The sequence below is a fragment of the Acinonyx jubatus genome, chromosome A2, assembly GCF_027475565.1.
Source record: "Acinonyx jubatus isolate Ajub_Pintada_27869175 chromosome A2, VMU_Ajub_asm_v1.0, whole genome shotgun sequence".
NCBI classification, from domain to species: Eukaryota; Metazoa; Chordata; class Mammalia; order Carnivora; family Felidae; genus Acinonyx; species Acinonyx jubatus.
The window spans coordinates 91,030,623-91,045,401 of NC_069383.1; the positions used below are offsets into that span (position 1 = coordinate 91,030,623).

A 14,779-nucleotide genomic window follows, 5' to 3' on the forward strand; every position below is an offset into this window, starting at 1 on the left:
CATGGCCTTAGAAGTCCAATAAAACTTCTTGGCATCACACAACTTAACTCCAGCAAACTCTTATTATCGGCAGTTGAATCTACCAAATCTTTTTTGTTGTTGTTTTTTTTCCCCTGTATCACATTTGGCTGTGTTTTAATCACAGCAGACTTGAGATTAGTCAACCCCTATGCCTGGAATCTGATCATGTAAATATTTAGGCGCAAACGAGGACAATTTAGAGAAAATTTATAGGAGACTGCTAGTCAGTCTTAATAAATGCCATTTGTATACACAGACTTCCACACACACAAACATGTGTTTAGGGAAACTGGGGAGTCTCTTGAAGATTGTTTTTACAGGCTCATTTGCCTTTACTTAAAAAAAAAAACCTCCTTGTATATATAGAATAGCCTCTTAATTTTACATCTGGGTACCAGTTTTCTTGACTCAGTTTCCTTTAGAAGTGCCATCAAGTGGCTCTTTTTTTCTTTTTTAAGTTTATTCATTTATTTTGAGAGAGTGAGCGAGCAGGAGGGGCAGAGAGAGAGGGAGAGAGAGAATCCCAAGCAGGCTCTGCACGGCCAGCACAGAGCCCGATGTGGGGCACGAACCCACAAACCACGAGATCTTGACCCGAGTTGAAACCAAGAGTCAGACACTTAACCAACTGAGCCACCCAGGCACCCGGATACTAAGTGGTTCTTAAGGAACAAGACGTTGGTTAATGTGAATATCTGACTTGGTTACTTGCAGTCTCTTTCCAGATTCCTAGGTTAGATAACCTTCGGAATATTATATTTTCCCCTGATTCCACCTAAGAGAGCAATTCCTTTTTCTTTTATAAATGCATAGCATTTAAAACATTAATAAAAGGTATGTGTGTGGGGGGCAGAATATAGATTCTGGTGACAAAGTAGGACACTTAGGACACTGATTTAAAGAAATTGTTTTTTTCTGAGCATTCAGTTCTTTGTCTCAATTTTAAACAGATCACATAAGGTAAACTTTTATGTTGTCAGGCGCCCACTCCGCAATCTGAACAAAAACTTCATTTATGCCTTTTTCTACGCTGTGAGGATTTAAAGTTTGAAATCTAGGATATTGTGTACATTCTGGTGGCTACTGAATTACTTCTGTATAGGACTTCATTTTATGTATGATGATCGCATAGAGTTGGAAGTTGTAGTTTTATAGCAAACCCCTCCCCCCCCCCCCCATATAATAATAGACTGGTGACAGAGAGTAAGAAGCAGGATTTCTGGGTATGGGGAGAGGCAACGTTCCATGGGTCTTGGGTACCCGCGCAATTTTTACTCAGTGTCCCGGCAATGCAAGATGGCTCTTCACCCAGCCCTTTCCCAAGGTTGCGTTGTCAGCAAGCTACTTTCAGGGATGAGGTCATGTCTTCCCCTGGACAAAGAACAAGCACGCTTCTCCTTGCTGTAAAAGCAATGAATGCTCCAAGTGCTGTGTCCCTGGGCTGTGACATAGACTCATTTGTATGTGGGATCCACCTGGCATCCTTTGAGTTGCCCCATGGGACTCAGGGCTTGGAGACATGGGAATACACACCAATATAAACATCTTGTTACTTCCTGTGCCATGAGTACTAAAGTCCTTTGTCTCTAACCGGGGAGTTTCGTGTCTTCTGCCAGCATCCACTAAACAATAACAAGCTACTTGTCAGTCTGCAAGTAGAGTGAGATCTTAGATCCAGTAGTTACCCGAGCTCAGTACTTGAAATCAAGTTTATCTATGAGATAATCCACAGCAGTGCCGGGACCAGAGTTGAGACCAGCAAGATGCCTACGGCCAAAACTTAAGGAGGTGCTCACTGTCTGGTTAATGCAAATGGCAGGTGATAACCTCGCACTTACATCACTCTGAGAGAGTGTGCTACCTGAAATGTTGGGATCTGGGTCATTCCCTTGCCTCACTCTGGTCTCATTCCTCCAGGGAAATTCAATTTTAAATAATGATGAGAGAGGTTTTCATCAGCAAAAATCGAAGTGTGAAAAAACCAAGTGCTGGCCAGGGTATAGAGCAATGAGAGTACTCAACCACTGTTGGTGTGGGTGCTAACTGGTACCCCCACTTAGGGAACAATGTGGTACCATCTAATCAACTGGAAGAAGTTCATACCCCATGATCCATTAGTCCCACTTCTTGGTAGGACTCTTAGGGAGAGGTTTTGTGCACTTGCACAAGGCCACATATACAAGAATGCTTTTGGAGGGATCAAAAGAAAAATGGCCAAATAGATTCTGTCATATCTATAGGAAGAAAGAGTTCTATACAGACATTACACATAGATCTTAAAATTGGAGAATTAGAGCTACCTGATATGGACAAATCTCAAAAACATAATGTTGGGTGAAATAATCAAGGATACATACAGCTTAGTATCATCTATGTAAAGCTTGAAAACATGCCAACATACGTTGTTTGTAGACAAGAACATGTAAAAGTGTAAAAGCCAGCACTGTACTGGTAATTGCCAGTTATATGAGAGTTCATCCCCAGAAAGGAAGGTAACAGTGGGGGGTACCTGAGTCACCTGTATCGCCGTCACGTGTTATTAAGGTCCTGAAGTTGCCCTGGGGTAAGACATTACATTTTGACACAATTGCTGGTGGGCATATTATTACAGTATTCTCTCTTATTTTTATATGCACAAAACATTCCATTTCCAACAGCTGAGATTAAAGACAAGATGAAAGATTTTTAAAGATTAAAACAAAGATGGTAATCGTTAGCTTATGTGTCTTCTCAGCAAAGATGAATTGTCTACAGCCGGTCAAATGTAGCCCATTTCACTACAGACCTTCTCCTTAAGGCGAGGCTCTGATAAACCCATCGGAAGCTGATAATTTCCTAAATCGAAAATATACTTAATACATCTAACCTACCGAACATCACAGCTCAGCCTCGGCTACCTTAATCACGCTGACACTACTTATTCTGGCTGACAGTTGGGCAAAATCTTCCTACACACAGCCTGTCTTACAAGAAAGTGTTGAATGTCTCGTGTAATTTCCTGAATACTGCACTGATAGTGGAAACTGGTTGTATGGGCCCAGAATGGTTGGTTTTTTTAAGTGATTTTTCCCCCCAAATGTTTATTTTTGAGAGAGAGAGAGAGACAGAGGATGAGCGGGGGAGGGGCAGAGAGAGAGGGAGACACAGACTTTGAAGCACGTTCCAGGCCCTGAGCTGTCAGCACAGAGCCCGACGCGGGGCTTGAAGCCACGAACCCTGCGAGATCACGACCTGAGCGGAAGTTGGAAGCTTAACCGACTGAGCCACCCAGGCGCTCCCAGAATGGTTGCAAGCATATGGGTTGCTGAGGCTCCTGACCAGGGGGTCTGACTGGGAACTGTCCCTAGCTACCTGGCCCAGCATTGGGAAAGAGGATCATCTGCATATGGGCTGGCCTGGGAAAAGATCCGAGTTCAAAATTCTAAGCAGGTTTCTACTAAATGCCCATTGCTTTGGCACCGTGGCAAAGTTGAAACATCCGAAGTGGAGCGGGCCAGGGTGAGTCGGGTCTCCCATGCTCAGCTACTTCCCCCAGGGGACCCACAGGACACTCAGGTGTTTGTAGCACCTCCTGAACCACCCGCCCCCTGCTGGCTGAATCCGGAATAGTTTCCTGATTCACCAGTGTCGGCCACCCACATGCGGCTGCGGGGATGGACCCGGATTATTTGGCCCAGCCTGTCGTGAGAAAGGAAAGCTCTCAGAACCGAGTGCCTTTTCAGACTGCCCCCCGCCCCCCCCAGGCCCCTAAATGCTGCTAAACCGAGTGGGGGCGGGGGGTGCCTGCAGCCCAAGCGAGACCTCTCCATCGGCCTTCGCTCACACGTGTGGAAGAGACGGGCCAGAGGGCGGGGACTCACGGAGGCACGCATAAGGATCGGACATGGCCCTGAGCGGGTCCCTGTAGAAGAGGGGTTTGCAGCGGTCACAGTGCTGTCCCTCCGTGTGGTGCTGGCAGTCCTCGCACACGCCCCCGCTGCGGCCGCCGCTCGCCAGGTACGCGGTCATGTCGAAGTGACAGCGGTCCGAGTGGCCGTTGCAGCGACAAGCTGAGGAAGGAGAGGGGTTAGGAGAGACTGGCCAAGGGCTGGGGAACCACCAGGCAGCTGTTTGGGCACAAATCACTGCAGCCCCAGTGCTCTGCCGACTTGTTAGAAATATACCAAGTACTTGAGGATTAAAGCAGGTGCTTTCGAAGGATCTTTCTAGTACTCTGATTCTGTATATATATGTGTGTGTGTATATATATACACACACACAGAATACACACATACACACACACACACTGATAGTACTCTGATTCTGCTCACATCTATCTATCTATCTATCTATCTATCTATCTATCTATCTATATTTTTTACAACCGGGTAAACAAAAGTAAATCATTTGGGTGATCTGGGAGCCCTAGAGTGCAGCTTTATTGCTTGGAGAACTTTATTGTTTGTCTTAGTCGTGAAGTCTGTGCTGTGTGCCTTGTTGGGTTTTCCCTGTAAACAGCAAAATCTTAGGCTCTGTTTTGCTGGGTCTCGCACACTGGGACTCCCCTGGATGGGACGTTTTTTAGAGACCTCTTCCACTCACCTCTCACTGCCCCAATCCTATTTTCCCCCAGTCTGGGAAAAGAAGCTGAGTAACAAGTTTGTATGGACTTCCCTCAAAATTCAGAGGCAGCAAACGCATTGCCAAAGAACCATCTACCTTATTAGCCTAAATATTTTATAAAAGCTACAATAGCCTGTCAAAGTTTGTCCCAGTCCTCACCTCTCCTATCCTCTGACATGTGTTTAAGGCTGCGTTCACGGAATGGGTGATTCTTCAGGAAAAGGGTAGGGATCTCTGTACCAAATCTAGTCCCCACTGATGTTGCCATTACATGGCTCTGCCCCTCCTCAGGGAAGGGACCACACAACACGCGGATGGTTTCATTTTGTGAATTAACGTGCCTTTTGTGGTGTGAGGGTCTGAGAAGTTGGTCTTCTATCTATGGGAGGTAATGGGACACATTAGGATATCCCACGATTGGAGCTGGGAGCCACGAGTTTGTGGCCTCTGATGCCCACAGCTCCACTGAAATGAACTCGATGTTGTTCGAGCTTAAGGACACAGGCTGAGAACTTTCCCCACGTACCTCTGCATGCGCTGTCCTGGAGGCCTGCTGCCGGCCTCCACGGAACGTCCTGGAAGAAGCCCTTGCACCTCTCACAGTTCGGGCCATCTGTATGGTGCTGACAAACACACTGGCCGTGAACCTGCGTGGTGTGAAAAGAGGGCTTTGCTCTGAGGATGCTGGGGTTCTCGAGGTGGAAAAGGCAGTACCATGCCAGGTGCCTCTTCGGGTCTTAGCTTTCCTTGTCCACCTTCTATTATCTGCTTAACCAACTTCCACGTTTGGAAAAAGTTTAAGATGTTCAGGAACCATCTACATTTTCTTTGGCATTTCTGAATTCTAGTTTCAGGGCAACACACAATGAGAGACAGGATCAGGGGGCAGAGAGAGGGAAAGACAGGGAGGGAGGGAGGGGGAGGGAGAGGGAGAGGGAGAGGGAGAGGGAGAGAGAGAGAGAGAGAGAGAGAGAGAGAGAGAGAGAGAGAGAGAAAGCGGGGGGGAAGGGTGGTTAAGGGAAAGAGGGAATTAGAAAACAGAAAGAACCTGGAGCAAAGCATATGATTCTCTTGGTTTGTCCACAAAATGCACCGTATACCCAAGTTCAAAGAAACTTGTACTTCCAGGGAAATAGGAGCTGGCTGACAGGGAAGGTGCAGAGTTTCGGCATCCAGCCTTGTCTGCTTGTGGCTCATAGTTTAAAATTATGTAGTAGACACACCCTCAGGACTCTGCGCAAACAGGCATTTCTTCCACCGCACCTTTTAAGACTCGTCTCAGGGATGGAAGAGATCAAGACCAGGAACAGCCATTCCCGGCACAAGAGTGCTACTTGGAGTGACCATTTCTACAGTGGCAGGCATCCCTCGGACACCCCGGCGTGGAGTACACCCTCTCTCACACGAGAGACCTTCGAGACCTTTTTGTGGGAGAATGCATGTGAAACAGGGTCCTCACCACTAAAGCTCCATTCCCTAAAAAGCAAATAAACAAGAAGGGAACACGACGGGCTACCCTGAGCTCACAGATGAGAAATGCTGCTCATGGAGTCATCTGGGGCAGAGCCCGCGGGAACTGCGGGTTGAATGATCCCTGCCCCAACACAGAGCTGTCACTTCGACTGTGGATCCCCATGGAGAGGCTCTGATCCACGTTCGGCACCAGTGCCGCAAAGGAAAGGGAAGAGAGCCAGCTGCCCTCTGGGATCGATCAGTGACTTACCATTCCAGGAGGGCTGAAAACGTCTCCCCGCACTTTCTGCACGGGGCTGCATTCGCTAGCGTGGCCGTGGCAAAAACAGCTGCCGCCAACCACCATGTTGGACAGAGCATAGTAGTAGTTATCCAGAGAACCGTTTTCCCTCCTTCCAAGCAAGGTGTCCCCCAGGGTGTGGAGTTTGGTGAAGTTGATCCTCAGGTTTGTTAATGTCACAAGGTCTGGAGAAATGATAACAGCAAAGGAAAGAACACTTCATGGGCTATGGACATGCAATGAAAAGGGATGCCCCCAACACAGAATTTTAGAAAAAGAATTTGTGCAAGAATAGAGAGTATCTCATACCCTGGATGTAGGGGCTGTAGGGGTTTTCTATTTCAAACCTGGGATCCAAAACCTTTAAAACGACCTGCAAAACAAATGCAGGTAAATGTATAGCATTTCACCCAAAACAGCATTGTGAAATATACTTTTTTTTTTTTTAAGTAGGCTTCACACCCAGCATGGAGCCCAACAGAGGGCCCGAACTCATGACCCTGTGATCAAGACCTGAGCTGAAATCAAAAGTTGGATGCTCGACCAACAGAGCCACCTGGGCGCCCTGTTACTCTTAAAGAGTAACTCTTAAAGAATATACTCTTAAAGAAGAGATCCTGACCTCACGAAAAGGCTGAGCCATTGCCTCCCAGCTGGCGTAGGATACAGATTATTATTTGGGTTCTCTTGTGAATAAAAGGGCCAACATGGAAATGAATCAAATGTCTTAGTCATTCTGGTTCTTTATGCCCCCGTGGTCCATGTAGGTGATAGCACTGGGGCTGGAAGGGAGGGACAGGGTCACAATTCAGTAGGTCATCAACTGGATCTGGCCGGGGATTCCAGAGACACCTTCTGCCACCAACCTTTTCACTCTGCCTGATAAGAGTCATACCTCCCAACCCCGCTCCTACCCTGCCTTTCTGCCTGTCACCCGCTTTGCTCAGAGGAAGGTCCTGGCAGATCCCGCCTGGGTGGTGGTTTACAGAGCATGAGATAACACAGCTATGTAGCAAGGGCTAGAAACAGATGCTCCTTCCTCTGGGTGTCCTGTGTCCTAGTGCCCAGCCTGGGTCTTAGTCCCCACTCACCCTCAGCAGGTGATGTAATGAGAGATGTAATCTCTCATGCAGGAGTATTGCTTGTAAGATGCTTTCTATTTATCTGCGTTTGAAATTAATTCAGGACTCATTTCAATTTAAACATGTTCATGCTTTAAAAACCAACAGCTAGAGGCCCATGGGTGGCTCAGTCAGTTGAGGTCTGACTCTTGACTTCGGCTCAGGTCATGATCCCAGGGTCGTGGGATTGAGCCCCATGTCGGACTCTGTGCTGAGTGTGGAGCCTGCTTGAAATTCTCTCTCTCCCCACTCTCTCTCTCTCTCTTTCTCTCTCCCCGCCCCCCACCCCTTTCTCCTGCTCACGCTCTCTTTCTCTAAAACAAAAGCAACAGAACTCAAGTTATATTTCAGTAAACACTGCCTAAATTGTTTTCATTTAAATGAACCGCATTAGAAAAAAAAAATGGTGTAACCTCTATCCGAGAAATCCAAGAAAGGAAATGCTACCTCTCCACCAGATGAGGGTTCAATATCCGAATATTTGGAGTCACAGACAAGGTCTCCCACTCCCTGGGCCTGGCCAGAAGTGATATTGGGAAAGGAAGCAGCACAGTCTTTTGCAAAATATTTGAGCACTTTCCAGGTGTGTCCATAGTCTGTGGAACGTTCGACTAACATAGCAGCAGGCCGAAAAGTCTAGGAAAACGGGAGGGAAACTTGTAATGCTTCGCAAAGGCAGATTTCATTATCCACTACAGACTGAATATTTGTATTCCCAAATCTCAGTTTTTCAAACTTTATTTGTATCTCTTGAAATCCGTTATGCAATGAACACACAGAAATCTCTTTCCAGTCGGTGGGCGAGCAGTCACGAGCGCATACCTCGAATCTGGTTCCATTTGAAAACTGTGTATGGGCTGTGTGAATTATTCATCAAAGGAGAGTATATCGATTTTTTAAAAAGTCAGCGTAACTGATATGTTACAGCAATTTGTATGTGGTTTTCTTTGACTAGAAGAACCCTTTTCTCTGGCAAACTCTTACACATCCTCCAGAATCTACCGTGAAGCTTATTCTGATTTCTTACAGCAGCGTTAGCCTCATCAAGGAAACTATCAGCATTGTGATTGTATGTCGGTTCCAGCACTGACAATTTTGTATTATGATTTTAAATTTCTATATATGTTTGTATCCTTGACTAGACTGTGAGCTCTTTGAGGCCAAAGACTTGTGGGTTTTTTTTTTAATTTTTAATTTTATTTATTTTTTTACTGTAACTCAGCTTCCGGGCTGACAACAAAATTAGAATTTTGATGAAATATTTGAGAATGACTACAGGACAGGATTTCTCTGGCATCTAACTATCCTTAGTAAAGACCCTTTCATTTTTCTGCCTCTTTTGATCACAATCTTTCCATGTTTCCCAAAATAATGTCCAGTTTCTGCTTTTTTTTTTTCTCCTGAAAATCATTTTTCTAGCTCTTGTAGTCTCTCTCACCCTAGGGTTTGGAATTTTGCTCTTTGCTCTATCTTGTACGATTTCCTTCCTTCCTTCCTTCCTTCTTTCCTTCCTTCTTCTGTTAACCATATAAGTTATTAATTAATGAGCAGTAGAGTTTTTACTTGTTTTGTTTTCCACTCAGGAACAAAGAGTCAAATTCTGCACAAAGTTCGAGTAGAGATTTTGTGCTCTACTCAGAAGCAAGGAAGTGAAATCCCGGGTAAGCCCAGCACTTGGTAGGTAGATAAAAGGGGTGACAAGCCCACACATCTGTACCTTAAAAGTCAGAATAAGGTGGCTGAACTGAAATAACGCCTCTAGGTCCAATCTGATGCTGACATGATCAAGACCTGAAGAAAAACCCAGAAAGAAGGAATCAGTGATTTTGAGAGACCCCTATTTACCCCTATTTAATCCTTCACTGTGGCTTGTCTGTAAAAAATAAAAACGTGTGAAATTACATGGCTGGGGATCAACACTCTTTCCTCATCTTTTACAGTGGTTTTCCAGAACACTGCACACCCAGGAGAAGGTCTATTTGAGAGCAGTACAGGTTTTACTCGGACTGTGCCCACATGCACGTTATGGTGGCGGTGCACATGGCCACTGTGTGGCAGTGTTACCTACCACCAAGGAAGTTCGCCCATTTCCCATAGGTCCTAAGCAGCAAGTGCTACCACTTGGCAGGGAGGGAGCTCATTTCCTTGAACTCACAACCTGACTGCGCACGTGCGTAAAGGTGCGCTGGGAAACCGGTGCATGGTAAACATCGAAGCATCCTTTTCTTCCAGCATCTGCTTGATAACCACTTGGACTAGTTCTATTGTCACTTAGCGTAAGACACAGCCTGGAATATTCCCCTGGGAGTGAGAATCTGCAGCTCCTCTGGGGCTGAGAAGAAAGTTCTATCCTGAGAGGGTTAGCTGCCATTCGCCTCCAGCCTGGATGTGGAAGACCGGCCCCAAGCTGGACACGAGGAAGCCCCGATCGCTCTAGAGCGGCACTGTCCCATAGGAACAGAATACGAGCCACCTGTGTCATTTCAAATTTCCTAGCAGCCACATTTAAAAGACGTAAAAGCAAGCAGGTGAAACGACTTTTAATATTTTTAACCCCATATACCAAAAACCGTCTCATTTCAACATGTACTCAATATTTAAAAAAATTACTAATGTTTTATTTTGCTACTACCAATGCCTATTTTTTTTTTCCAAAGTAAGTCTTAGAAACCTGGAATGGTTTTATACCAATGTCACATCTCAGTGTGGGCTAGCCGTGTTTTAAGTGCCCGGTAGCGCATGTGGCGTTGGGCTCCCTCCCGTACTGGACAGCAGCTCTGAGAGCAGTCAGTAACTGAGCTGCATGAACCGGAGGCAGTTTTATTTGTGGGTGCATCACTTGGGAGGGTTCGCCGCTGAGAGGGCAGCCCCATTCCTGGCTCCGGGTCAAGAGTCCCTCACCCTTTCTGGAAAGGATATCACCTTTCCCCTCTCAAAAGTTCTTGGCTGAGAACCCTTGTTTTATGCGATCCGCTTTGGTGGAGGGGCGCTCCTGTGAGGCTATGTGCAGCAAATGCTGGACATGTGGGTTAAAACTGCTGCTAAGCAAAAATGGCCTGCGTGAAGGCAGGTGGCTCCTGCAAAGGCATCGCATACATGCACTAAGGAGGGCCCAACTAGAGATTCAGGATTAGGATCCAACATGAATTGGCATTTTAGTAGACACACCAATCATGCTTGTCCAATGGAAGGCATAGGAAAATAGCCTCATATTCTGCTTGCCTTATATGTTACGATCCCATATATTCTGACTATTCCCACACTCCCCTAATGGTCTAGGACCCCCTGAGGGAAATAGGTTTAGGCATCTGAAGAGAATAGAGGGATTGTAGCCCAGGTACAACATATAGAGATGCAACAAAGGGAATCATCATGTGGGGTGAGGGTTCCAGATTGGTGCTGAAGGGGAGCTGTCATGGGTGAGTCAGCCTACATTCATTCAAGCACATAAGGCCCACGCCTGAGTTTGGACGTGAGGCATCCCCAGTTGGGACCTGATCAGGGCACCTAGGAAATATGGATGGTCAGGGCCGATGCGAGTTTCAAAATCACAATTGTTCATGAGCAGAGAAGGGCATAAATCCAGGCAGAAAAGAACGTCAGCCAATAGCCAATTATCCTTTCAATTCAATTTTTATATTAAAATATTTGGCTTGCAGCAAGAAATGAAATGCTCTTTTCCTCTCTCCTGAATGTGTTGCCGAGGGACAAAGTACAGGGTGGGAACTCTCAGATTTCCCCTGGCAGTGTTAATTCCATTTACAGGAGTGTGTTTCATATTAGGGTTAATGCGTGAAGCTTTCAGAGTTATGTGTTTAAAATACACTTGGATTTCTCTGAAGGAAAATAATCTCTCCTGAAATGAAAATAAAGTTTGTTCTTATACAGGCTTTAACAGTGCTAGGGGATACTTTTCCATTCCAGTATAACTCCTTGCTGTGAAATTGTTGAGATCGTACAGAAAGATACTGGATTAAAAACGTAAAGAAATGGATAATCTGGAAAGGAACTCAGTCATACCGTTTTCAGCTTGCCACCATTTCTTGTCTCTCCCTGGTTCAAAACTTGTAATGACATTCTCAATGGTGTGGCTCTGGGATTGCGTATATGGGTCATAGGGAAATCTGGAGTCACAGATGAAACATTTTTGTTCCCCCTGGAAAAGACCATCATTTCAGTAAAAAATAAAGACCCATAATTACTTATTGTTGATATCAATTTGAAAACAAGCTGTACTTACTATATTTGTCTTTCAATCTGGCTAAAAATAAAAAGCAGAGGAAATAACAGGACATCAATTTTTCCATCAATAGGTGCTTAAGTACAATAACAGACAAAATAAGAATTAGGACCTAGAAATTTTATGAATTTGTACATTGGGGGCAAAAATGCAAACTTATGCGGAACTAATTTTTGTCTTGCACAAGAGGCAGGTGACCTGGAGGTTATGTTAAACCGTAGAGAAGTAATCAGGATACGTTCTTCGAGTAGGGATTACTTTCTGTAGTCAAAAACAAATATTTGGCAAGAAACTAATGCAACACTCGGCCACCAGGTTATCTGCAACCATCCTTTTTTTTCTCTCTCAGACATAGTTTTTGGTAGAAAAAGTTCCATGACCAAAACCTCTCCATCACCGCCATGTGGATGTTGTAAAAGATTCTCATTATACTCGTAACAGAGAGGCCTGCCCTCTCGTCTTCCAGACCGGAAGGTCTTATTAGTGAATTGGAATTACTTTACTTGGAATGGACTTTCCAAGGTTGCAACAGCCAAGAGTGGCCTTTGAGCTTGCCTAATTTAATGCACCCATTTGTGGCCGTACTTACTTAAAGCCCCCAAGGAAATCCCCAAAGACTCCCAAAGGACTTCCAATGGCTTGCACAGTTGTTCCTGGCTACTACTACTTGCAGGACCCCGGAGGAGCATTTTTGCAAAACTTCCAGGAAGTGGGGACTGTTTATTATAATCCTCCATACTGGAAATTGACTATACCAGATGAGCCGGTAGGTGTTCAGCAAACAGATTTGACGTCCGGATCGTTGCTTACAAGGGCTATACAACCTGACCAGGACCATCTCTTTGCCTTTCCTTCCACAAGTCTTCCCTTGATTCACTCAATTCTAGCTACACTCACTCCTTGCTCTTCCCTGAGTTCACCGGGAGCTCTATTGCCTTGCCATCTTGACACGAGCTATTCTCTGCTCCCCTCTCCTCCAACCCTCAAATATTCCTATCTCTTGCTCCTTCCCTTCTTCTGGGTCTCTGTTTAAAGGCCATCCTCTCAGAGAGACTTCTACTTAAAATATCACCACCTCCTTATGGCCTCTACCACTCTCTATGCCTTACCCTGCTTTATAATATCTTGTAAGCCGTTATCACCACTTGAGACTATATTATATAGTTGTTGGGTTATTGTCTGTCTCCATCATTAGAATTTAAGTCCAATGAGGGTGGGACTTTGTTGTTTTTTTAAATTTTTTTCTTAACGTTTATTTATTTTTGAGAGACAGAGACAGAGCATGAGCAGGGCAAGGGCAGAGAGAGAGGGAGACACAGAATCTGAAGCAGGCTCCAGGCTCTGAGCTGTCAGTACAGAGCCCGATGGGGGGCTCAAACGCACGAGCTATGAGATCATGACTGGAGCTGAAGTTGGCCATCCAACCAATGGAGCCACCCAGGTGCCCCATGGGACTTTGTTTTGTATAAGGCCATATCCTCCTGACCTAGAACAGTGTCTCACACATTGTAGAGGCTGGATAAAATTTGCCAAACGAATGCCTGGTGATTTTGAGGACTATTTCAGCTAGAGTCTGTCAAAGTAGACCAGCCTTTCAAGAGATCCATATAATCTTTTTAGAATCACTGGCCACCATAAGTCTTATACCCCCCCCAAAAAAATGCCCTTTCAAAATTAAGGAGCAAAAGGGGCGCCTGGGTGGCGCAGTCGGTTAAGCGTCTGACTTCAGCCAGGTCACAATCTCGCGGTCCATGAGTTCGAGCCCCGCGTCAGACTCTGGGCTGATGGCTCAGAGCCTGGAGCCTGTTTCCGATTCTGTGTCTCCCTCTCTCTCTCTGCCCCTCCCCCGTTCATGCTCTGTCTCTCTCTGTCCCAAAAATAAATAAAAAACGTTGAAAAAAATTCAAAATTAAGGAGCAATGGAAGTGAGATCTGTTCTGCATATGGGGAGGCTTGTCCCAGACTTGCCCCTAAAAGAGCAGCAGAAGCTTTACGATTCCACCAAAAGGTGTCAAGACTTCAAAAGATGTCCAGTATTACTATGGAAATTACTGGGGGAAACGCTTTACTGTCAATATCTTAGAAGCACAGTCTTTGGCGAGCCTGATTGGGGATGTTTGGTTGTGATGACGAGATGTGGAAGTCCCAACTTGGGTAACACTACGGGTCAGTGTTGATTTGAAGCTTCCAAGGAGAATGTGTTGCTTGGTAGCAATTTTTTAGATAATCATGGGGAAACAAGTCCTCCTTCATGACACGCAAATGTTTAGGTAGACCGAGACTTACAGCCCTACCTGTAACACTTTGTCAGCCTGAAGATATCTTGAGATTTTTTCTTTCTCCCAGGTCTATGAGTTTAAGATTCCTGGGATTCTTGAGACAAAAGAAACCTGGAAGTTTGGTTTACTTCTATTTTGGGTGGTGAAGACAGGAATATTAACTCCTAATCATTGCCAGAGTAGGTCATAAGTTGGCTGGGACAACAGTACGCAAATGTCAGTGGTTTAAGAACTAGAAGGGTAATGCCAGTGTTGGAAAGTATCTAATATTAGAGTTGAGAACCATTTCTTTGTCCAGAGGACCCGGAATTGGAAAGTCACTTGTAGGGTGCCACATCCCACCTGGCCTAGAGTTGAACAAAACGTCTACAGTGTCATTTCCTCGCACACACAGAGAAGTTGCTTTCTTACACAAGTACTTCCCAAACTTAGAACAGTGCTAAGCCCTCAGGTATTGTCTTCACTTATTTATAATCATCCTCTTTTACTAGAAACCAATTAGAATCCAAAGCATTTCCCAGAGACCTGGAGGAGTTGCTTTAAATGAACAATACGTGGAAAAGCCTGGGCCTCTAACATCGGGCTTCCATCCAACTTCCCGCCTGCACATCCTCTCATTTAAGGGGTTGACGTGATTGCCTTGGGCTTTTCAGCAGGTATGATACTCAGATGACCTTGGATGCTTGTTTGGGTCCCCGAGCACGGAGAAGAAAAAAACTATAAAGCAGCTGATCCTTTTCTAAAACTGGTCTTTAAGGGAAAG

The 14,779-nt window shown here is 45.4% G+C and overlaps 1 protein-coding gene across 1 annotated transcript in view; it reads right to left on the minus strand.

The window, feature by feature from the left end:
- Positions 1–14,779, minus strand: part of LAMB4 (laminin subunit beta 4) — a 111,199-nt gene that overhangs the window by 78,740 nt on the left and 17,680 nt on the right. Inside the window, exons 5-11 of the mRNA XM_027071665.2 lie at positions 11,518–11,653; positions 9,215–9,288; positions 7,945–8,133; positions 6,686–6,749; positions 6,347–6,561; positions 5,150–5,270; positions 3,882–4,070 (exon numbers count right to left, since the gene is read on the minus strand). Of these exons, the coding sequence (XP_026927466.2) occupies positions 3,882–4,070; positions 5,150–5,270; positions 6,347–6,561; positions 6,686–6,749; positions 7,945–8,133; positions 9,215–9,288; positions 11,518–11,653 (988 nt within the window). The remainder of the gene's footprint in view (positions 1–3,881; positions 4,071–5,149; positions 5,271–6,346; positions 6,562–6,685; positions 6,750–7,944; positions 8,134–9,214; positions 9,289–11,517; positions 11,654–14,779) is intronic.